General features: G+C 51.5%; 1 protein-coding gene across 9 annotated transcripts; it reads left to right on the forward strand.

Moving 5' to 3' along the window:
- Positions 1-595: 595 nt before the first annotated feature.
- ARMC12 (armadillo repeat containing 12) lies at positions 596-24,559 on the forward strand. Of its 9 annotated transcripts, none has more exons than XM_024984149.2 (8): positions 596-1,979; positions 12,873-13,016; positions 13,438-14,505; positions 15,198-15,343; positions 15,575-15,709; positions 22,154-22,327; positions 22,463-22,534; positions 24,193-24,559. In XM_024984149.2, the coding sequence occupies exons 3-8, from the start codon at positions 14,346-14,348 to the stop codon at positions 24,520-24,522; spliced, it is 1,017 nt and encodes a 338-aa protein (XP_024839917.1). In that variant the 5' UTR covers positions 596-1,979; positions 12,873-13,016; positions 13,438-14,345; the 3' UTR covers positions 24,523-24,559. The 9 variants fall into 9 exon arrangements, with proteins under 9 accessions (XP_024839917.1, XP_024839920.1, XP_059736521.1 ...); XM_024984152.2 differs by having other exon boundaries at positions 596-1,824; XM_059880538.1 differs by lacking the exon at positions 596-1,979 and adding an exon at positions 7,404-7,806 and having other exon boundaries at positions 8,388-13,016.
- Positions 24,560-24,871: the final 312 nt, after the last annotated feature.

Consider the following 24,871-nt stretch of genomic DNA (forward strand, 5'->3'; position numbering starts at 1 on the left):
AAATCATTTTGTCACAAAGTGTCAAATTCCATTTTGCAGCTTCTGTTAGGTAAGCTTGACTCCTAGGGTAGGGGGAGTGGGGGTAGAATCCCCCCCCCCCCGCCACTCCCACCTCTGCCTTGTTCTGTAATGGATGCCTGGAGGATCAAGGATTAACAAGTCTGCCAAGGTTTTGGGGTGGGGGGTGGCAACTTAAATAGAGCCTTCAGTTCACCTCTCTAGCTGGGCTCAAGCACACTGTTTAAGTGCTCAGAAAAATAAGGGTGGCAAGGAGTGGTGGAGGGGGGTCAACCTCAAAGGCCCAGAGAAAATTCAGACCCAGCTTGGAGTGTCCATGGCCTTGGAGGCTGTTTTGGGCTGGCTGATGGAGGGAGAAGGGGACTGACAGCTTCAACCTCCCAGAGTCCAACTTTCCTCCAGGGCTTGCTCAGCCCCCCACCCTTACCACCCAGAAGAGTGCAGAACCCCTGGTGAATGGGGGAGCCCAGGTGGGAGGTGGGCAGATGAGAGCAGGGGTGACAGGCAGCAGGATGCCACGGCTGAAGAAGGAAGTATAAATATAAAGCAACCAGTGTAGGACTGGACAGAGGCCATATGAAACACACGGTACATTCCGGCCCCAGCGTAACAAACTGTACCAGCCTTTTTCAGAGCTGGGAGCACTGAGGGGAGGGAAGAGAGCAGAGGTTCCTTCGAGGTTGGCCCTGCCTCCTCCTCCCCCACTTCTCCCACAGCAGGGAAAGTCCCGATGTTCCTTTTGCAACCACAGGAAACCTCCTATCCCTGCTCACACTCTGTACCCAGTGTTCCTCTCAGCAGCTCCAGACTGGGAGGAAGCAACAAGGGGGGTAGGGGCTAGGGGAGGGGAGAGCCACAGCAGCCCAGGTCACATCAGGGGAGGTGGCAAGCATCCCTGGGACACTGACTCACAGAGTCACAGCCTGGAAATGCCGCAATGGAGGCACAGACGACGACGACGGAGAGGTGTAGGGAAGGAAGTGCCTGGCCCAAGGTCACACAGCCAGTTGTGCACTAGGGAGGGACCAGAGGGCATCCAGAGCTGGGCAGTGCTGGGCAGCTCTCTTGGGTGTAGTATGTAGGAGCGGCAGGCCAGGGAACAGGCAGTGCCTGGGGAGTGAGAGTGGGAAGCCCAGATCCAAGGCTGCCTCTGAGCTCTTGTTGGCTCTGGGCACGTCTGGCTTGGGTCCCCTCCACTCTTCCCAAACCCAGCCCGCTCTCTTAAATATTAGAGATAATGCATGGTGAAGTGCCTAGTGTGTAGGCGGGTCTGCGGTGATGTAAACCAGACTGAGTCACCTCCACACCTTCTCTCTCCTCCTCCACACACACAGCTCAAAGCCTAGAGCCTTCGGGGATCTTTCTCCCTTATCACCGTCTCCTTCCCACTGATTCCCTATAGCTTTCACACATTTGGTACTCACCACCTGCTGGCTTGGGTTATTATTTAACCTCACATGCCATGTGTTTGTCTCTTCAACTGGCCTGCAAACTGCCCAAGGGCAGGAAATCATTTCAATACACCTAACATTTATTGAACATCAACTCCAGTGCCAAGCTTGGCCTGTGGGGGATGAGCTCAAGCCATGGGAGAAGGCTCAGAGAAGCAGACTTTGTTTCTGCCTCAAGGACTTTCTAATCTGGTTAGAAGAACAGGATTAGTAAACAGATCACTAGAATATGAGACAGGCCACATGCTGTGCCCTGAGAAAGGTACAGACTGAGTGTGCTGGGCTTTCAGAGGAGAGAGGAATCAGATTTGGCCGGCACTGTTCCAAACAGGCTTTATGAGCTGGAGCTTGAGAGGTGGGTAGACCTTGGAAGATGGGTCCTCCCAGCATGGGGGAAATGGCACAGCAGACTGTGGAGGTTGGAAGAAGGGAGAAGAAAGGACTTTCCGAATTGCGTTGGAAACTTTTTTAATGATCTCCTTAGCAGGGGCGAACTCATCCTTACAGATGGTAGGTGCTCGGTATCTAAGTCCTTTGTCCCTTCCTTGGTCCAGGAACCTTTAGGCCAAGCGCTCAGGGACCTCCTTCTGCAGAAGGATGGGTAAGAAGACGTGGCCCTGAATACACCCAGGTTTGGGCTGGACGAAGGGAGGGGTCGGGCTCGGGTTTGGGGTCGTGGTCTTCCACCACGCCGCCCACTCCCACCCGCTAGTGTCCAGGCTCTTCCTACTCACTCCTGGCGTCCAGCCAGGGGGTTCCCAAGCTAGCCGAAAGTTGGGCTTGGTTTGCCAGCCCCTGGGAATCACTGGAGTCTCCAGGCTTGTGTGAAAAAAGGATCAATCAGGGAAGGGGTCGGAGGAACCGGGAGGCTCCGGGGAGATGGCTTGAATTGGCCCCCTCTAGCGGGCTTCCGTTGTCACGTGACCGCATCTCAGTTCTCGCAAGTATGGGGCTGGCGCTTTCCTTGCTCTCGTCCTCCAGACTCCTGGACTGAGCACCCGTGGGGCTGGGGTGGCAGCCTGGGTGGCTCCTTCTCTCGCGTTTACCTACCAATATCTGCCCCCCGCCCCTTCCCAACTGTGCTGCCCCAGGCCCCCCACTCGCCCAGGGATCCGAACCGGGACTCATGTGGGGGATGGAGTGATCTGGGTTTGCTAAGGCCGGTGATCGGGCAGAGCCTCAGGGACCCCTGGGCCGGCGGAGAGGGGAGGGGATAGGGGGATGGGTGCTAGAGTTGCGCACCAGCCCCCGACCGTCCCCGGTGTCTGCGGCGGGCCCGGCCCCAGCGTGCACTCGCGGGACCGCGGCGGCGGCGGCGGGGAGGCTGCGCGCCGAGCGCAAGCCGCGAGCACAAACAGGGCGAGGAGGCTGGTGTGAGCGCCTGGGCCGGGTGCCAGCGCGCCGGGGCTGGAACACAATGTCCCGAGCGGGCGGGCGGGCGAACGGGGAGCGAGAACAGCCTGACTCAGCAGCTGGGTAAGTGGGTGTGCTCGCTCACCAGATCAACCGCTCTTGCAGCCTGCGGTCAGCGACGACTCAACTCTCTCGGAGGCTCCCTCGAGCGGGAGGAGCGAGCTTACGGCCTACTCGCGGCTCCCTCCCCTGCTTGTCGCTCTGGACCTCCACGTGGCCGGTTCGCGCAGCCCTCTGCCTTCTCGCCCCTCCATTCTAGCGTTTCGCGCCGCCCCCCACGCCCCGGCCGGACCTGAATGGGCTCTGCCCACTCGGGAGAGGCATTCACCTCACCCAGCCCGGCAGGTGTGGCCCGCCAGACAAGTTGATCGTCCCCTTCTCCCACCACTCTGGGAGGCCTCTGGAGGTCTTGGCATGGTGGGGGGTCGTAACTGTTAGTTGCAGATGGAAGTAGAAATTTGGTCTAGAGTGGAGGGGAGCAGAAGACGACGCTGGGAGAGATGGGATGGATGCAGGGCAAGGAAGTCTTCTCCATCTCTGTCCTCGGTTGACCCAGAGTTCAGAGTCTCTTCCTGTCCCCTCCCCTCAAAACCACTAGGCCCCTGAAGATTACCCCGCAGGGAAGAAGCAGGTGGGGAGGTGCTTTGAAGCCTGAGACCCCGCTTTTCTGCCTTACCCACCCTCCCACCCAAAGCCACAACAAAGACTCACGAATCCTGCCACCCAGCCACAAGGCTTCTCCTTCCTCCTCTGGGCCTCTGTCCCCTCGGGTCTGGTGGGGCCATTGTGAGGATGACAGCCGCAGGGCGGGAGCTCAGATGTCTGCCCAAACCAGGACTCTTCCTGGGGGGTGGGGACCTTTCCTACACCCCAGTCTCCTGGGGTGTCTGCAAGGTTTCCACCCCCCACCCCCACCCCACATCCCGGGACACAGTGTACCTGGAGTGTGCCAGGGCAGGCAGGGAGGGGCTCCATCCTCTGCCAAGTTCCAGGAAATGCCCTGGCAGTCAGCACAGTCCTGGGCTCCAGGGCCTTCCAAGGTGGGGCGGGGGGTGGGTGGGGCAGGATCCTAGGCTGCTGACATGCCTCACCTGGGCCTCAACCCCCACTTCCCAGGCATCTCGGGCACCTTTTGTAGCCAAAGTTGAGACGATGGGTGCCAACCATCTTCCCACACATACAGGCGTCCTTCCCACACATGTGCTTACCCAGCCAACGCTCACCAAATCCCTCAGTCAGGAGCCACTTTCACTGTGTCGACTCCAGCCTTCTACCTGATGGATAAAATCTTTCCACAGTATCCCAGGCCAATGTTCTGAAGCTGTTTGCATACCCACAGTGACGAGGACACTCTTTTACGAGGCAGCCACAACTCTTTAGGATGTCCCTGTGTCCAAGTCCAATCGCCTAGAGGATACCTGCCCTCACATGGCCCAGGAGGGACGGAACTCACCCTCAGGTCCCTCACACCAGCTCCTCCTCCTTGCCTGCAGTAACCTTCCTACTGCCCAAACTCACCATGAAGGAGGATTAATTCTTAACTCTTGGGCCTTCCCTGATGGACCTGGTTACGAATCTGTCTTGCAATCCAAGGGATGCCAGTTCGATCCCTGGTCTGGAAAGATCCCACATGCAATGGAGCAACAAAGTCTGTGTACCACAACTGCTGACCCCACACTTAAGAGCCCTTGAGCCACAACTACTAAAGCCCGTGCACCCAGAGCCCATGTGCTCTATAGCAAGAGAAGCCACTGCAATGAGAAACCCGTGCACTGCAACTAGAGAGCAGCCCCCACTGGCTGCATCTCGAGAAAGCCTGTGTTCAGCAATGAAGACCCAGTGCAGGCAAAAATAAAAATCTAAAAAAAAATTAACTTAAAAATTTCTTAACTGTTTTCTCTCCTTCACCATCTATTACCAAATTCTTCCCACTCCTGCTTTTATTACAAGGTGTATTGTTACTTTCCTCACGCCTTCCTTTCCAATACCATAGATTCCACCTTTGGCCCAAATTCCCACAGTCACTGCCACACTGTCCTTTCTGACCCAGGTTTTTCCTTCCTCCTACACACCCTGCTGGAATAATCTTTCTCAAACACTGTTTATTGTGTATGTTATCAACTTCAGATTCTTCAAGCACACTGGGTACACCAGCTACTAATCTGTGTGTTCCATACGAAGGGGCCCACATTCATTCATGGTGCGCCCAAACCACAGAATCCAGCACAAGGCCTGGTGCGTGGTAGGAAGGCATCCAGTGTTCCCCGAGTGTCCAGTCCATTGGGTTGTGCCTCTTTTCTCCTCACAGTTCTCTTTCCTGGCTTGGTCTCCTTGTCAGAATCAAGCCTTTTGCTTTCCTGATGCTCATGCAGGCCCTTTTGTTTTGAGCAGCCCTGGTTTTTAAATTTCCCAGAATCTTTGGGGTAGGGGTGGGGAATGAGAAGAGAGAAGCTGACATCCAAATTAACATTAGAGTGAGTGAAGTCGCTCAGTCCTGTCTGACTCTTTGCGACCCCATGAACTACCAGGCTCCTCCATCCATGGAATTTTCCAGGCAAGAACACTGGAGTGGGTTGCTATTTCCTTCTTCAGGGGATCTTCCCCACCCAAGGATCCAACCCGGGTCTCCCACACTGTAGGCAGATGCTTTACCGTCGGAGCTACCAAGGTTGTGCCAAATACCAACTCTAAAGTACTGGAGTGCTGAATGGAATGATTCTAGCTGCCTGCCTGGAGCCTGTGCTCCAGCAAGGAACAGAAAAACCACTGAGGAGGGTGGAGGGCAGAAAAGAGTGCAAGCAGTGGCTTTGGGGTTTACAGAGGGATCTTGCCATTGGAGAGTCCAGCCTGCTTCGCTCTGGGTCGCTGGTCTGATGCCCTTAAGTTGTTCTCTTTCTTGGCACCACATCACACACAAACACACAAACACACAGACCCAGTGAGCTTGATCCCATCACCACCTCATAACCCAGCTCAAAGGCACTGATAATCTCTACCCTTGGATCATTTTGTCATCAACTTCCCTCTAAGCCTTATGGGTGGCCTTTAATCTTTCCTAGATTTTATTGCTTCATTATGTCCTGTAATATTTTCAGCCTCAAATATTATAAGCTCCTTTGCGGCAGGGACAGGGTTATTTATTTCCTTATTTAATATCATCTGTCTTGAAAAGAAAGACTAAGATTGGGCTCTTGGATTTTGAAGGCCACAATGACGTAGGTCCAACACTTAGCTGTATGGCCCTGGGCAAGCCTCTTCACCTTTCTGAGCCTGCTTCATCTGTAAAAGGTGAGAGAGATGCTTACCTTGCAGAATGAAAGGCAAAGATTACAGAGAACTCAAAGTGCTGGCTGCAAAGTGAGCAGACAGCAGCCTGCTCTGCGGGAGCTTTTCTTGAATTGGGGGATGCGGTACCTTAACTACTGTCCTCCAACCCCCCACTGAGACATTTCTAAGCGAGTAAAAGGACACTGTTAACAATTAACACCAGTTCCACGGAGGTAACCCAGGATGCATAGCCACTCTACCCTGACTCAAAATAATCAGCGAGGGCAGGGTTCGGATCCAGCGCCGCCAGAACGCAGTGCCTAAGCCTGATGCCAAGCACGGTCCAAGCTCAACGAACGTCTGTCGAATGAACGGAACCTCTCCGGCCCTCAGCTTTTTGAGCACCAGAGAGCGAAAAGCAAAGATTGAAAAGGCCGCCCACGCCGCCTCCCAACCCCAACGCACCCCGCACTCCCGGGTCCCAGTGTCTCTAGCAACCTTGTTTCGCTAAGCTCTCTCCTTCCCCAGCCCGCGTCTCCGCCCCTGGTTGCCTTGGAAACAGTGACGTGTACGCGAAGGGTGTGACCTCTGTCCATCCTCTCCCGGAGACCCGGGGGCCCCCTTCTCATCCCAACCAGGGAGAGGATGAGGTTGGGGTCCTCGACCTTGCTGACCCTACGCCTGGCCTGGCGCTAACTCCGCCCAGCTGGCTGCCCTCCTCGGTCGCGGGACTCGCTGGATTTGCGGGCACCCCCACCCCTAGCCCACCCGGCACCGGTGGTGAGCTGGCCTGGGGGATCCGAAGAAGGCCGGCTTCAGGCCCTAGGATCTCTCTTCATCCCTTCCCCTCCCACTCCCGACGGGCCAGTGGATCCGGAGAACCGAGGCCCAGCGCTCGGCTGGGGCCCTTCTTCCCGTGCCGCCCTGGACCGAGCTCCCGGTCCTGGGGGTGGGCGGGAAGGGTGGGAACCTCCCCCCTCCTCCGCCAGGGCGCGCTGGGCGCCGCGAAGCGCGGGAGGGAAAGAGTTAAACAAGGTGCCGGCGGCGGGAGTGGGGGATGGGAGCGGAGGGAAAGTGAGAGCGGGGGCGGGGGTGGGGGGGCCCGAGCGAAAGAACATCCTGTGCCCGCCGCCGGATGCACGCGGGGCGGGGGAGGAGCGGGGAGCAATCGGAGGAGGGGCAAGACGGGGGAGGCCGGGGGCGGGAGGAGCCTCGGCCTCCGCCCCACGCCCAGTCCTCCTTCTGCGGGGGGCACCGACCCCTTCGCTTCCCTGGGTTTTCGCCGCCTTTTTCCCGCGTCCCCACGCCTTCGCCGGCGTCACGAGCTACTCAAGAGGCCCGCCAGCCTGGTCCCTGGCCCGGGGTATGCGCGAGCTTGGACGGCACGGTCTCGGAGCGCGTGGGGTCCACGTCAGGGCGCGGGCTGTCCCCAGACGTGCACCTCTCCTCTCTCTGCGGGGGCAGCTCACACGTGCAGAGCTTCCCCAGTTCACCTGGAGTCACGGGCGTACAGCGTCGCATTCAGTTCTGACGGCGCACTTCCGTATAGTAGGCGGGTATTGATAGACCCGTTTTCCGGAGGAGGAAACTGAGACTCAGATTATGGAACTTGCCCAAACCGAAGCTCGAAGGACTCCAACGCGCTTTTCATTATAAAGTAAGCTGATTTCCCCTTAGCGTCTCCTGGGCATGCAAGTGCGGGACCCCTCCTGGGTCACACTTCTTAATGGCCTACTTGCACAGCAGGTCCCTAATAGCGTGTCAGTCTCCTCTAATTAACTAGGCTGAAATACCCATGCCTAGAGTCCTGATAGAGTAAGCAGGTAGTCTTGGGGTTTTACACGCGGAAGGATGGATTTTAGGAACTGAGTAGCCCAGGAATGGGCCGGGTGCCCCTAGCTCTCCAGGGTTAGGTATTTGGTGGGGTTGAAGGGTTCAAGGAGGACTCCAAAACTGGCAAAGAAAGTAAATGCACTACAGGAGTTGAGATTGATTAGCCTAAAGACGACCAGAGTGGGAGGGATAGAGGATAAGGGAAGAGGCTGAATAATGTACCTTTTAGGCCTCATAGAGGCCAACCCTCTGAGTGCTCACTTCCTTCCCACCCCTGACATTTCTGTCCAGGGGGAAGCCTGCTTATAATCGAAATGATCATAGTCACATTTGGTGAGCTCTGTGTGCTGAGCACTGTTCTGATAAACCCAAGAAGTGGGTATTACTATTTTACCCATTTTATAGGTGTGGAAAATGAGGCACAAAAAGATTACAAAGCTAACTCAGTAACTGAGCAGCAAGTCTGAGTTGAACCCACGCTCACTAAATAAATTGCACCTAACATGTTGGGAAATCAACCCTGAATATTCGTTGGAAGGACTGATGCTGAAGCTCCAATAACTTTGGTCGCCTGATAGGAAGAAAAGACCCTGATGCTGGAAAAGATAGAAGGCAGGAGGAGAAGGGGACGACAGAGGATGAGATGGTTGGATGGTATCACTGACTTAATGGACATGGGTTTGAGCAAGCTTCCAGAGATGGTCAAGGACAGGGGTGCTGCAGGCCATGGGGTTTTGCAAAGAGTCAGACATGACTGAGCGACCGAACAGCAGTGTGATGGGAACTTCAGCAGCATGATGGGAACATCAGCAGCCTTCAAGGTGGAAAGCTGGTGCTGATGGCCGAAAGCTGTGCTAGGGCAGCCCGTGCCCTTTTGCCTTGGGGAGGGCAGGTAAGAAACCTGGGGTTGGCTTTGTGTGTGTATGGCGTCTCAGACTTCTCTCTAGTCGATATTCCAAAGTTGGGGATTTGACAGGGGAAAAGAACCAAAACCCAAGTTCTCACCGGGAGCTGCAGCCTTCGTTTATGCTCACCAAGAACATTCACTGTCGTGTGTTGTCACCATCATTTCACAAAAGCAAATATATTTTAATTCTCAAAAGAAGACAGACTTCATCTGAATCAAAAGCAGTTACTCCCAAGAAAGAACAGTCCTTGACTTTCCACCAACAAATACACATTTTTTTTTCTTCTGTATTGTGCTGTGGATTAGCAAAAACGTATAATGGGGCGGCTGCCTCTGATCCCTCTGAATCATTTGAGAGCAGAACCAAAAAAAAAAATAGGCTTAGATATAGCAGGAAGGAATTAGCTTAGAGCCAGGAAAGAACTCCACATCTTTGGAGAGCTTTAAAGAGCAGATGAGCACTGCATTTGTTTAGGATGTGAGGGTCTTGGGGTCAGCTCCATAGACTGAGGAGGCCAGTAGCCCTGGGTTCCCCTCAGAAGAGGGCTGGAACTCTGTTCTGAAGGACCTCTTCTCGGAGCCATCAGGGGAGTCTGAACCTAGAACAGTTCCATCAGGCAGCCATTTCCTGCCCAGAGTTCATGGAGCCTGATAGGTGGTCCCACGGCAGTGGAGGAAGGGGGCCTCCAGCGGCCTCTGTCACCTTTCACTGCGGGGAGTCTGTGTAGTCACCCACTGGTGGGCTGGGCCCCGCAGACCTGTAAGTCTCAGAGTTGCCCAACCTTGAGACCAAATAAAGAGCCTAGGACAGCAACAAAGACATTCATAGTGCTGAAGGCTGGTGGTGGTATAACCTCAGCCTACAGGGTATAGAGGCACTTTTTCTCCAGTCAGTCAGTCAGTCAGTTCAGTCGCTCAGTCGTGTCCGACTCTTTGCTGCCCCATGAATCGCAGCACGCCAGGCCTCCCTGTCCATCACCAACTCCTGGAGTTCACCCAGACCCACGTCCATCGAGTCAGTGATGCCATCCAGCCATCTCATCCTCTGTCGTCCCCTTCTCCTCCTGCCCCCAATCCCTCCCAGCATCAGAGTCTTTTCCAATGAGTCAACTCTTCCCATGAGGTGGCCAAAGTACTGGAGTTTCAGCTTTAGCATCATTCCCTCCAAAGAAATCCCAGGGCTGATCTCCTTCAGAATGGACTGGTTGGATCTCCTTGCAGTCCAAGGGACTCTCAAGAGTCTTCTCCAACACCACAGTTCAAAAGCATCAATTCTTCGGCACTCAGCTTTCTTCACAGTCCAACTCTCACATCCATACATGACCATTGGAAAAACCATAGCCTTGACTAGATGGACCTTTGTTAGCAAAGTAATGTCTCTGCTTTTGAATATGCTATCTAGGTTGGTCATAACTTTCCTTCCAAGGAGTAAGCGTCTTTTAATTTCATGGCTGCAGTCACCATCTGCAGTGATTTAGGAGCCCCCAAAAATAAAGTGTGACACTGTTTCCCCATCTATCTCCCATGAAGTGATGGGACCAGATGCCATGATCTTAGTTTTCTGAATGTTGAGCTTTAAGCCAACTTTCTCACTCTCCTCTTTCACTCTCATCAAGAGGCTTTTCAGTTCCTCTTCACTTTCTGCCATAAGGGTGGTGTCATCTGCATATCTGAGGTTATTGATATTTCTCCTGGCAATCTTGATTCCAGCTTGTGCTTCTTCCAGCCCAGCGTTTCTCATGATGTACTCTGCATAGAAGTTAAATAAGCAGGGTGACAATATACAGCCTTGACGCACTCCTTTTCCTATTTGGAACCAGTGTGTTGTTCCATGTCCAGTTCTAACTGTTGCTTCCTGACCTGCATACAGGTTTCTCCATTAGGAGCTGGATTAACTTTAGTAGTCTTAGGTGGGTCTAGTATAAATCCAGGTGAAATCTGTAATTCCCTTGCCAATCCTACTCCCCACGAGGCAGCAAACCCAAAGCACCAGGGACTACCTGCCAGTCCCCGGATCACTTGGTAATGTGTTCCTCTGGGGGTGAGATGCTGGGGTGAGAGCAAAAGTAAGTTGTTGTCCTGATAGTAGGCATTCGTCTTTAGGCGGTTAACTGTTAAGCTCAGACTGTATTGACTAGTCACTTCTGGGTTAACATAGCCCTGGGCTCATTGCCCCTGGGATGCTCAGTTTGAATTCTTAGAGCTTAAGTTAGCCTCTGGTCCACCCGTGGAAAGAACAGGTTTCCATTTCAGTTGTTAAGTTGTTCTTTCATCCTTTCCATTAGCCTGGTCGAAGTCGGGGGAGGGATGTCCGTAAGGCAAGTGGAAAGGCCAATGTGTGTCATTTTTATCAGCCCGTTCCTGAACTTCATGCCTGGTTAAGTGGAGTCTTTGGTCATTATCAATGTCCATGGGGGTCCTGTATTTCACACACAGCTATCCTAGACCCCAAATAGTGAATTTTTGCATTGCTAGACCCAGGTAAGCCTTTTGTAGTGTAAGCTGCACATGGCTGTTGTCCCTTCGCGGTCTGTATCATTGCTCTGCCCCCTTCTACAGCTGGGACCAGAAGCCCAGGAGTACTCTTTGTTGTTGTCACAGGCCCCAACCAGACTTTTCAGCCACGTCCAATTCACCAGCCTATCCCTGAATTAAGATCCCCTAAAGCCTTTGTCTGTAATTGTTTAGTGGTGAGAGGTTGGAGGTGTGTATGCTTGTCCTTTGCAGATCATCCACTTCCTTGCATTTTGTCTGTATTCACCAGCCATCCTCGTGCAGTCAGATGAGCCACAGGCATAGGGCTGCTGCTTTTAAACTGAAAACAGAGACTCCGAGGTTACCAGAGTGGAAGAGAATCAATTTAATGCAAGAGAAAGACCTCTCTCATGGCAGTCGGCTGCCACAGGGCCCTACCTGCTGGTGAACAGCCACCTCGAGATCATGCCTGCGATCTTCCGTTCCCCATCCTTGACTTCTCGACATCTTGGGTGTTCCTTTGGCCTCTCGCCTGGCTGACCAATCGTTGGGCTGCACCCCGCAGTCCTGAAAGCCTTGTGGTTGCCCCACCTCAAGACCAAAGAAAGAGTCTGGAGACAATGATGGCGACCTCAGTGGTTTTTTGGACAGGAGTTTTGGGGACGGGGTTGGTGCTGGTCTTAAGCAAAAGGTCCTGGAGCAACAACCTGTGGATTGCAGCGGGCAGGCCATAACAGCAATCCTTCCCACTCAGGCTAGAAGGAGACTACTATTTAGAGGGGGAATTGAGGTCAGGTTGGCTGGTCAGTTACCAAGGAAACCAGCTGGGGCACGTCCCTCACAGCCCCTCAGTTAAGAACCATCACGAGGGCAGATGTTTGCTTTAATAAATTAGCAGGTGAGATCAGCCATTAGCTGGGGCAGGGGGGAAACCTGGTCACATGCGTAGGGTGCAGGCAAAATCGGGACTGGTCAAGGGACTTCCCCAGTTGTCCAGTGGCTGAGACTCTGAGCGCCTAACGCAGGGGGCCTGGGGTTCAATTCCTGGTCAGGGAACTAGATCCCACAAGCCACAACTAAGAGTTCTCATGCTGCAATGAAGATGGAAGATCCCTCGGGCCACAACAAAAGTGGCACGGCCAAGTTTTTAAAAGAAGGGACAGGTAGAGCAAGGGAAGGACAAAGAGCAAGAGAACAGCCATCTTGAATGGCCTGACCATACACCCACCTTGGGGCTGTGTCCGACTCTTCGCGACCCCATGGACTGCAGCCTACCAGGCTCCTCCATCCATGGGATTTTCCAGGCAAGAGTACTGGAGTGGGGTGCCATCGCCTTCTTTGCTGTGTAGAGGACCAGAAATGACCCTTGAGGAGGGCCGAGGATGGAAGAGAATGACCCCCCGGGAGTGTTGCTTGCAGCCTGGGGTGATGTGGATGAAGGCTCTGAGTGGATAGACTTGGCTGGCTGCTGTAGCATCCTTGGTGATGTGTTTCCACACCTCCTGCAGGCCCAGATACAGCAGCCCAGAGCCCCGAGGCTTCCAACAGGAGCTCAAGGCCAGGCAGGAGAAGCCCTGTTCTGGGGCAGCCATGCTCAGGGCTGACTCTGGGCCTGAGCCTGGCTTGGGCTCCTCCCTGTTCTGCACCAGAAGGTGAGGCCAGAGGCTATGGGGACACTGCGGGTAAGGGGAGGAGGAGAAGGGAAGGGTCTGGTCTCACCTGCCCCATCCTAGTGGTGGAGGTGGTGGAGACTGAGGCCTCCAAAGTTGGGTTCTCCTCCTCCAGGGTGGTGGCATTTTCCAGAGGCCTCCAACCCCATCCCACCCTGTGTGTATATGTTGTGTGTGGAGGGTGGGATGGGGTGTGATACTCCCAGATTCAGGCCTCCAAGGTTTAATGGCACAGACCCACCCAGATTTTAACCCTGGAGTTTTAGAATGCTAAATCTGGGTCCTCTCAGGTTACAAATGATCAAGGCAAGGGCCCCTTCTCCTCCAGAGACACACTGGTTAAATGGGCCTGGCATCCCCGTATTCAGATTCTCTCACGTTTTTCTGTCCTCCCATCCTCAAGGAATAACAGAAGTCATAACTTGAGCATCTTCTAAGTGCAGGACTGCTGGATGTTGGAGATGCAGAGACAACTGCCCTTATGAGCTTTTGGTCAACACTAGGGAACACGTGGATGCTGGAAGATAATAGATTTGCCTTGAGACTCTGGAAAACTTTGTAAGGTGCTCGTCATCTTTTCATCCTCCGATGGAAAGAGGGGCCCTTGCCTACAGAAACACTCCGAGGCCCAGAAGTGGATCCATGGCAAAAAGATCAAAGATGGGAAGGCCAGGCAAGTGAGGGAACAGGGCTGCCAGGGGCCAAATCCCAAACCCCCAACACCCCCAACCCCGCCGGACCCCCACAGCAAACTTCCAAACTTCCAGAAATTGGGCCTCTGCTGCCCTCTAATGGTGAAGCCCCCTTGTGGCTCACACGGTAAAGAGTCTGCCTGCAATGCAGGAGACCTGGGTTTGATCCCTGGGTTGGGAAGATCCCCTGGAGAAGGAAATGGCAACCCACTCCAGTAATCTTGCCCGGAAAATCCCATGGATGGAGGAGCCTGGCAGGTACAGTCCATGGGGCCACCAAGAGTTGGACACGACTGATGGACTTCACTTTCACTTTTCACTTTGCCCTCTAATGGAGGAAAGGAAGCCTCTGAAGCTGACTGCTGGGGCCCCACCAACCTGGGTCCCTTAAAAATGGGGGCTGTGAAGGACCTTCCTGCCCCAGACCTTCTGTCTCCCTGGAGTCTTGACTTTGATTCCCACAGCCTCCAAGGCTCCCTGGATGCCCTGTTCCCGACCGCCGCCCTCCGTCCTGCTGTCTCCCCAGTTCCCTTTGTTGCCCATGTTCTGATTCTGGTGCCCTGGTTCCTGGCCCTGCTGGAGTTCTGGTTCCGGAAGGCCTTCGCTGGCTGCCTCGGGCATGTCCTGCATCCGCCAGCGCCCGAGGCAAATGGACATCCGCAAAGGTGTGGTGAGCCTGGCCACCGGCGCCGGGGCCGTCTACCTCCTCTACAAGGCCATCAAGGCCGGCATAAAATGTCAGCCGCCCTTCTGCTCTGCCTCACCCATCTGCATCGCCCGTGAGTGTCCCCGCCCTGGGGAGAGGGCTCGGCCCCAGGAGGTACCTATTCCCCAGGTCTCTGAGGGGCCCAAGGGGACTCCTCCACATCCCTCTCTCGTGCCTCTTTCTCAACTCCATCTTCCCCAGACCCACTCTAGAGATGCTGGAGCAGGGTCCCCAGGTAGTGGATGGCGCTCAGGTGCATCCTCAGGAGTCATCTGGCAGGTTCCTAAATTCTACATTCACTCTGGCATCTAGGATGGATAGAAACTTGCTATCAGCAGTTCTCCCCAAGGGAAAACTGGGGGACCTATGTGCCCAGAGCCTCCACTAATCTCTGTGACCACTCAGTGCAAAGTTGAGAAAGAAACCCTTTCTGCAAGACTTTGTGTTGCCACCTGCTGGAATATTATTGCCACATACCAGTTATGATGAAACACCGTGTGTGACTGCCATATGCCAGAAAGTTGTTATGGTAAACGTACAGAACGTTTTTGTTTATGATCTGAATGACGCAGCATTAGATGTAGTGCCCTTGTGCAGCGCACACCCTGATCAGCTGCACATGGTGGTCCTGCATACGGCAGGAAGTCTTCTCTTCAGAAAAGGCAAGGCAGCCTTGTCTCCCAGGCCCCTCTGCCCCACTTCCCAATCCCCTTCTTTCATCACCTCTGAGTCCACAGCCTGAACCGGTCTGGGGTGGCTGTCTAGGCCTGGCAATCGAGCGAGAGCGACACGGGCGGGACTCAGGTGAGCTCCGGAGGCTCCTCAACTCTTTGGAGTGCAAGCAGGATCCGTACACCAGGAGCATGATCCTACACAGCATCACGCGCTGTGTGTACTTGCTGGAGTCCGAGGTGAGGGAAGGGAGGCAGGAGACCCCTCCCCATCAGCCTGGCCCCTGGGGGCTACCAGCGTGTGTCCTGGTACCCCCCCCAACCCCCCTGACTAGGCAGATGGTGTCCTGGGACCTGTCTCTCTGAGGGTGGGAGGGGTTGTGTTGAGGGGTCTTGGTGACAGGGTGTGTGTGTGGGGGAACCAGGACCCCCGCTTCTCCCGCCTCTTCTGTCTCTCCTGGTACACTCTAGGCCTCTGCTTGTACTAATGATGACATCACGTTGGTGGGCTCCATGCTGGATGACAAGGACAACAGTGTCAAAATCCAAGCCCTGAACACACTTAAAGCTTTCTCTGGCATCAGAAAATTCAGGCTCAAAATCCAGGTGAGCCTAGCAATAAGGGTGGGGCAGAGCGCACGGGGTGTCCACAGGCCGTGGGCCCTTTAGTGGGCCTAGGATGAATGGTCATGTTCCAGAAGTCTGTTTGGGTCTGAATTTGTAACCCAGGAATATGTTTTTCCTTGGAATTGGTGGGAAAATGGTGATCACTTTCCCAATAGGGGCAGAAGTCTTTGAATCCCAGGATAAAACTGAACTCAGTCCCTTGGAGAATCTCTGAACCCCAAACAGAAACCCCCGAGGTTCTTTCTGACGCTAGCTAACTCTCTTGACACCAGCTGGGTATCCTATAGTTCAGTTCTGACATGTCTCCCTGGGGTTAGTACAGACCCCACCGCTGAGGGCTGAGTCCCATAAGACCGTCTTCCACTTCTGACCGCCCAGCTGTAAAGTTGGAGGTTCCCATGACCTCTCTCCTCAGACTTGATAATTCACTATAAAGAGTCACAGCATGCAGGAAAATGTTTTACTTACATTTTATTATAAAAGATACAACTGAGGAGGGACTTCCCTGGTGGTTCAGTGGTTAAGACTCCGTGCTCCCAATGCAGGAAGTACAGGTTCGATCCCTGGTTGGTGAACTAAGATCCCACATGCCACACTCTTCGGAGCTAACAGGGGAAAAAGATACAACTGAGGAGCAGCCAAATGGAAGAGGTGCAAGGGCAGAATGTGGGGGAAGGAATTCCATGTCTTCTTCAGGCCTGCCATACTCCTAGCACCTCGATATATTCACCAACCCAAGCGCGATATATTCACCAACCCAGGGTTCTCCAAACCCTGTCATGTAGGTGTATTTATGGAGGCTTTATTATGTAGGCATAATTGATTAATCATTGGCCGTTGGTGACTGAACTCAGTCTCTAGCCCCACCCTTCTCCCCAGAGGTCAGGTATGGGGTAAACGTTCCAGCCCCCTAATCCTAGCTGGGTCTTTCTGGCCTCATCCAGCAGGAATCTAGGGGTCTGCCTAGAGTTGCCCTATTAGCATAAATTCAGGGGTGATGGAAAGAGGCTCATTATAAAAACCAAAAACACTCCTGGCAGGCAATTGCAAGGATTTTAGGAACCTTGTGCCTGCAGTCGGGGACAAAAACCAGATATATTGTCAGACCACACCCATGCTGTGTTGGTCTAAGGCTGGTGGCTGGATCACTAATGTTTTCAGTACTACGATGCAGAGAAAACAGAAGCCACCAAATGTCAGTTCCCCCAGCTTCCTGCTGCTAGGCCTTCAGGCTTACCTGTTACTCATCCTTTCCTGCTTTCCTGCTGGTGCCATGGAAGAAAGGCTTTTTTCCTGCCTGTATTTAATGATCGTCTCAGTCCTGCATCCGCCCCCTCCCCTGAGGGCCCCTCTCCTTGATTAAACTCTGTCTTGTATAGCCTCCCCTGGCTCCTTCCCATTAGATTCAACAAGCTCTATTCTTTCCATCTTAAAAGACAAAACTAGAAAACATCTTCCTTGACCTCTAATGACCTCTAATCTCTCTCTAGCAAACGATCTCTCCCAGAATATTTTACTTAAAAATAGCTAAAATATTCAAAACGTGAACATTTTACGCGTGTTTGGTAACAATAAAACACCGGAACTTCCCTTGTGGCCCAGTGGCTGAGACTCCACATTCCCAATGCAGGGAGCCTAGGTTCGATCCCCAATCAGGGAACCAGATCCCACATGCTGCAACTAAAGATCCCTGTGCCGGCCACAGCCAAATAAATCAATAATAAATATTTAAAACAAAAACAGAACACACATAATCAGAACTCAGGCTAAGAAATAGAACATGACCAATTGGCTAGATGCCCCTGGACGCCCCTCCTTAATGCCAGCCTCCTCCCTGACCAGAGGCAGTTGTTCCTCTGCACTTTGTTCATCAATTTCTTGATTTTCTTTGTAGTTTTATCATGTATACATGTGTTTTCATTTTCTAGCAGGCCATAGCAGCAGGCAAAAATAGGTAAAATGTAATTGGAATGTTTTTATGCTTCATGGATCTGAAAGTCTGCAGTTTGCATTCTGTGGTTTGTGTTTTCCCTCCAACATTGAAAGATTCATCCTTATTGATAGGGGCTGCTCTGTTTCTTTTCCACTGTTGTGCAGTATTCTAGTTCATGACTATCCTGAAGTTTTATTTATCCAGCTGCTCATGGTAGGTATTTGAGTCATTTGCATATGGCACCTTGAGCTTTCGCGCATGCATCGCCCTTGGGACACGGGAGACTTTCTCTAGGGCATGTATGCAGTTGTGGGATGGTCAGGTGAAAGGCATGCCCAGCTTTCTGAGAAGGGCTGAATCAGTTTACACCTTCCACCAGCCCCACATGAGTGTTTCTGTTGCATCATTTCTTCCCCAACACTTGGTCTTTTCACACTTTAAATTTTTTGTATCAGACTCTCTTTGGAGGAAAAAAAGTCTCTACTTACTGGCTGCTTCTACTTCATCTCTCAGCTAACCCTAAGGCTGTGATTCTCATGCATATCAGAATTGCCAAGAAAGCTGGTTAAAAATGAAGATTTCAGGGCATTACACCCAGAGAACCAGTTCAACAGGGAAGCTTTGTTTTTCATAAGCCCCTCAGGAGATTCCGATGCACGTGGCATGGGCACCGCTGTCCCTTTCTCCCCCAGGGTCTGTATCCTGAGGACCTGACTCTCTGGGTGAAAACGGCCACTCCCTAGCCTCAGTTTCCAGCTAAATGTGCTCTCCTGTGTCTCTGTCTAAAGCCTGAAGGCTCCCTTGACCTCCAGACCCATGGCCAGCTGTTCCACTTAGTCTGGAGACCTTCTGACCCAACATCCAAATGGAGCTCGCCCCTGTTCCCTGAACCAGACCACCCTCTTGAGAGAGATCTGATTGCATCAGTTCCCTGCTGGGTCTTCCTCAAGGCTCTCATCAGAAAATATATGACCAGGGACTTCCCTGGTGGTCCAGGGGCTAAGACTCAGCGCTCCCAATCATGGGGACCAGATTTGACCCCTGGTCAGGGAACTAGATCCTACATGCTGCACTTACAGATCCTGCATGCCACAACAAGACCCAGCACAGCCAAATAAAAACACACACAAAAATTTTTAACGTGTACAACCAGCTCCACCTCCCTGCCCACACCCCCGCTGTTTACACTGTGTGTTTCAAGCTGTCTCCCCTCCCAGCTCTTGTGCCTGGTGCTCTGCTGCCTGAAAGCCCACCCCAGATTTGCTAACTCCTACCTGCCCTTCAGATCTCGGCGGTCAGCGAGGGATGAGGGCAGGAAGGAGCAGGGTACTAATGGAAAGTCTGTGCTTCTCACTCCAGGCTTCTAGCGTCCTTCTTAAGTGACTTGCAAAGGCATAGCTTGTAAGGTACCTGCCTTTGGTAATAAGCCCCAAGCATCTGCAGCTCAGAAGCCAAGATCCCTTTTTTCATTCAACAGACGTATACTGAACACTTCTGTCGTGCCTGGGCACTGTGCTAGGCATATGAGATACAACGGGGAATGGAGCAAGAAGGAACCTTACCCCAAGTGAACTTAAATTCTAGCAGAAAGCAAGGCAGGCAATACACAAATAAATGAGGGCTTCCCTCGTGGTCCAGTGGTTAAGAGTCTGCTTTGCAGTGCCTGGGACACAGGTTCGATCCCTGGTACGGGAAGATCCCGCATCCCGTGGAGCAACTAAGTCTGAGGGCAACAACAAAGACCCAGTGCAGCCAAATCTAATTAAATATCAACAAAATCTTAAACAAAAAAAGTGAAACGTATTGTTTCATGGGGGCAAATGCTATTGAGAAAAATCAAGAAGAGTGGTAAAGAAGGCTGACATCAGGGTAATGCTGCAATTTCAAAAGAGAAAATTTTGGGGATCTAGGGCTTGATAAAGAGGTCATAGAAATGACACTAAAACCACAATCTATAAAAGAAAAGTGATAAATTGAACTTCATCAAAATTAAAAACATTTTTTTAGTGAAAGACCCTGTTAAGAGGATGAAAAGATAAGCTTCAGATTGAAAGAAAATAGTTGCAAACCACATATCTGACATAAGACATATCTAGTTTATATAAAGAGCTCTGAAAACTCAATATTTTAAAAAGTCCAGTTAGAAAAGGGGTACAAGATATGGCAAAATATCACTGAAGCAGATATACAACTTCATGTGCAAATAAGCACATGAAGAAACGTTTAACATTTAACTAGACACTAGGGAAATGCAATATTTCACAATGAAATATTACTATATACCTATTAGATGATCTAAACTAAAAAAATGAGTGACCGTACCAAATGCTGGTGAAGATGGAGAGAAACTGAATCTCTCATATGTTGCTGGTGGGAATGTAAAATGGTAAAGCAGCCACTCTGGAAAATAGTTTGGTAGTTTAAAAACAAAAAAACTACATTTACCATGCAAACCAGCAATTGCACTCTTGAGCATTTATCCTGGAGAAATAAAACCTTATATCTGTACAAAAACCTGTTCACAGCAGCTCTATTTGTAACACTCAAAAGGAGAAACAACCAAAATGGCTCTTAGTAGATACATGACTAAGCAAACTGGTAATCTCGTACTGTGGAACATCACTCGGTGATGAAAAGGAATGAGCCATTGATACACACGACATCTTGGATGGGTCCCAAGGGCATTATACCAAGTGGAAAACACCAGGTTTGGAAGATTACAAAGTATGCTTCCATTTATATAACCTCGAAATTGACAAAATCAGAGAGGTGGAAAACAGATTGGTGGCCTGCCCTGGTGAGGGCTGGTTTTGATGGGCAGGGTAAGTGTGACAGTAAGATCACCCACAAGGGTGATCTGTGGCGATGCTGATGGAATAATTTGTTGACTTCGGTGGTGGTTACACGAATCTACATACCTGATAAAATGACACAGAACTATACGTACACATTGTACTAATACCAGTTCCCTGGTTTTGATACTGTAATTAAGATGTAACAATGGAGGGAAACAGAGAAGGCAATGGTGCCCCACTCCAGTACTCTTGCCTGGAAAATCCCATGGATGGAGGAACCTGGTGGGCTGAAGTCCATGGGGTCGCTAAGAGTCAGACACGACTGACCGACTTCCCTTTCACTTTTCACTTTCATGCATTGGAGAAGGAAATGGCAACCCACTACAGTGTTCTTGCCTTGAGAATCTCAGGGACAGGGGAGCCTGGTGGGCTGACGTCTATGGGGTCACACAGAGTCGGGTGATTTAGCAGTAGCAGCAGCATGGAGGGAAACTGGGTGGAAGGCACATTGGGACCTCTCTGTTTTGGCAACTTCTAGTGAACTTATAATCATTTGAAAATAAAAATTTAAAAACAAAAAGTGTGTTCCATGTGACAGTGGTATAGGGAAAAAATAAAAGGGGGTGGATAAGGAAGGTGGGGATGGGAGTGGTGGTCTCATCTTAGAGGAGAGAGTAGTCAGGGAAGCCCCCCCTCTGGAGAAGGTGACATTAAATAGCAAAGTCTTGAAGGAGGTAAGAGTCAGAGTGAGCTACGAATATCGGAGGTAGAGCACTCTAAGCAGAGGGACCAGCCTGTGCAAAGACCCTAAGATAGGTGTGTACCTGGCCTTTTCAGGGAATCCGTGAGAGCAGAGGAGAGAATAGGCGATGAGGCAAAGAAATAATGGGGGGAACAGGGGAAGATCTTGTAAGCCACTGTAAGGATTTTAGCCTTTATCCTGAATGAACCAGCGACTCTGGAGCAGGGGCGTGAACGTCCAGCCTGTCTGCTGCCCAAGGCTGGAAGTAGAGAGGAGGAGGCTATTGCAGAAGCCTGGGGGAGAGATGCTGGTGGCCTGGAACAGGGTGGCGGAAGGGGCATGGTGAGCAGTGGCTTGACTGTTGGCAGGTTTTGAAGGCAGAGCCCTCAAGATGTTCTGAAGGGTTAGAAAGGGGTGTGAGAGAAAGAAAGGAGTCAAGGAAGACCAGGGAGTTTTGGTTTGAGTAAGGGAGGCAGGTGTAAACAACAGCGGAGACAGGAAGGGTGGTGGAGAGAGCAGGTGTGGGGATGGGAATGTGTCAACTCAGAGGTTTAGTAAGATTCTGGGAAAGAAGTGGAATTGGCACTTGCATCTGTGAGTCTGGAGTTCAGGGAGAGGTCTGGGCGGGAAACAGGAACTTGAAAGGCATCAGCATATGGATAGTCTTTAACACTGAGTCTGTGAGTCTTTAACACCGTGTCACTAAGGCAGGGAGGAAGACAGAAGAGGAGGTTGGCAGAAGAACCGGGGAAAGATGCTTGTGGACAGAGAAGCCCAGTGAAGACAGATTTTCAAGGCGGTGGGAGGGGTGGTCAAACCACGGGGAGAGTTTAAGTGGGGAACTGTCTGTGGGGTTGGCTCAGTTGTCCTGAGTGAAGGCAGAGGGCGGGCTAATGTTGAGGGCCATCCGGTGAAAGCAGGAAACCCTTCTCTTCTCCCCCGGCCCTCCCTAGGAACACTCCATCAAGGTGCTGGAACTGATCTCCACCATCTGGGACTCAGAGCTGCACATTGCAGGCCTCAGACTCCTCAACAACTTCCCGCTGCCTGACTTTGTGCATCCGCAGCTGCGACGGGTGATGCCTGCCTTGATGGAGATCCTGCAGTCGGACTATATCCTGGCACAGGTGCCTGAGGATGGGGGCCCAGGCCCCGACCCCCTGCCCGGCCCTGGCACAACGCCTAGAGGGAGGAGCAGAGATTCGTGTCATCCCTGCTCAGGCCCATCTGCCTTCTCACGCGTGGCCCTTTGCTCTGTTCAGGTGCAAGCCATACGACTGCTGAGCAGCCTGGCACAGAAGAACGACCTTCTCTACGATATTCTCAACTGCCAGGTGAGAGAGGATCTGAGGGGCGGGCCGACGGGTGCTAACAGATATTGGGAAAGGCGGAATCGTGGGTTCTTCAGACACACTCAGCCCTGACAGGATCATCTTGTTCCTCTTTCTGCCCCCGCACTAGATACATACTGCAAACCGCCCCCTTCCTGTCCTCTCAACAGAATCAGATTTTCCTTTGAGGGACTTTCTGAACTCTGAGAGTCAGGAACACAGGTGACACAAATTAGTCTAGGTATCTTAGCAATAGGGAAAAATTACTTACAACATTGTGAAACGATCCCTACCATCTAATTAATTAACACAACTATCCCCTTACCTCACATATTTGTTTTTGGTGAGAACATTTAAGTTCTATTCTCTTGCTGCTGCTGCCGCTAAGTCGCTTCAGTCGTGTCCGACTCTGTGCGACCCCATAGACGGCAGCCCACCAGGCTCCGCCGTCCCTGGGATTTTCCAGGCAAGAACACTGGAGTGGGTTGCCATTTCCTTCTCCAATGCATGAAAGTGAAAAGTGAAAGTGAAGTCGCTCAGTCATGTCTGACTCTTAGCGACCCCATGGACTGCAGCCTACCAGGCTCCTCCGTCCATGGGATTTTCCAGGCAAGAGTACTGGAGTGGGTTGCCATTGCCTTCTCCGTCCATTCTCTTAGCTAATTTCAATTATATAATACAGTATTATTAATATCAACTATAGTCACCATGTTTTGTATTAGATCATCAGATCTTTTTCATCTTTTAGCTAAAAGTATGTACCCTTTTGGGCTTCCCTGGTGGCTCAGACGGTAAAGAATCCACCTGCAATGCAGGAGACCCGGTTCAGTCCCTGGGTTGGGAAGATCTCCTGGAGGCGGGCATGGCAACCCACCCCACTGTTTTTACCTGGAGAATCCCCATGGACAGAGGAGCCTGGGGTCGCAAAGAGTCGGACACGACTAAGCACAGCATATGTACCCTTTTACTAACCTTTCCCTATTTTCCCACACCCCACCCCAGCCCCCAGCAACTACTTTTCTACTGTTTATATGAGTTTGATTTTTTTGTGTGTGTTTAATATTCCACATGTAAGTGATACCATGCAGTATTTGTCTTTCTCTGTCTGGCTTATCTCACTTAGCATAATGTTCCCTGAGCCCATCCATATTGTCACAAATAGCAGGATTTCTTTCTTACAGCTGAATAATTATAAAGAAAAAAGGACATGTTTACCACCACAGTGGAAGATTTGGAAGGTTTTAACTATTGTTTCAGCAATTAATAGATAAATATCTAAAACTAGGTTACAAAAAAAAATAAATAAATAAAATAAAACTAGGTTACACTTGCTGCAAATAAATAAGCTTAAGCCATTAGATATATCCAGAACACTCGACAATTAGTACATGCACATTCCTCTCAAGTTCACAAGATATTTACAAACATTAGCCACACGCTAAGCTTTAAAAAGAAGCTCAACAAACTTCCCTGAATCAATATTATATCACTCATGTTTTATGACCACAATGGAATTATGTCAGAGAACGATATTGAAAACCAAAAGATTGCTACACAGTCACATCTGAAACTCAGGTGTATTGGGGAGCTGAGGCAGTAGGAGGATGGAGGAACTTTAGAACTTGCCATGGACTTGATTCCTTACTGAATCCTGCTCGCAGGTGCACTGCAACTTCCTGAACCTGTTCCAGTCCACACAGCCTGGGAGTCTGCTGTTTGAGGTCCTGGTGTTTGCAGAGCGGTTGAGTGAAGGCCGGAGTTCACCCCACTACCGCGCCGTGAAGTGGCATTACAACGAACAGTCTTTACACGAAGCTCTCTTTGGGGACGACTCACGACTGGCAGACCGGCTGCTCGCCTTGGTCATCCACCCCGAGGAGGATGTTCAGATCCAGGCCTGCAAAGTCATAGTCAGCCTGCAGTGCCCCCAGGATGTGGGAATCCGGCCTTCCTGCCCACCCAGTCATTCCTGCTTTAATAACGGGGAATAAAATTATGGAGAGCCAATAAATGAGTATGGGAGAGGAGGCTGGGGACTGTGTCTGTCCTGGGCCTTCGGGGTGGGTGGAGACTTTAGCCAGCATAACTGCCTATCAAAGAGTGGGCTTGTCTCCTCAAACGCATTCCCACTTCCCTGTTGAGTTGGACGGACTCCCTTCTCTCGCTGCTTTTTAAAATTTATTTATTGTGACCAGACCATGCAACATGTGGGATCTAAGCCTGCACCCCCTTCAGTGGAAGTGTGGGCTCTTAACAACTGGACAGCCAGAGAAGTCCCTTATTAATTTTTTTTTGAGCGATAATTTTTTATTGGCGTATAGTTGATTTATAGTGTTGTAT

The sequence above is a fragment of the Bos taurus genome, chromosome 23, assembly GCF_002263795.3.
Source record: "Bos taurus isolate L1 Dominette 01449 registration number 42190680 breed Hereford chromosome 23, ARS-UCD2.0, whole genome shotgun sequence".
Classification (NCBI taxonomy): domain Eukaryota; kingdom Metazoa; phylum Chordata; class Mammalia; order Artiodactyla; family Bovidae; genus Bos; species Bos taurus.

Coding starts and splice junctions, on each gene's coding strand:
- ARMC12 (XM_024984149.2), top strand. CDS start 14,346: ATGTCCTGCATCCGCCAGCGCCCGAGGCAAATGGACATCCGCAAAGGT. Junction 14,506..15,197: donor CTCACCCATCTGCATCGCCC/GTGAGTGTCCCC, acceptor GTGGCTGTCTAG/GCCTGGCAATCGAGCGAGAG. Junction 22,328..22,462: donor CGGACTATATCCTGGCACAG/GTGCCTGAGGAT, acceptor TGCTCTGTTCAG/GTGCAAGCCATACGACTGCT.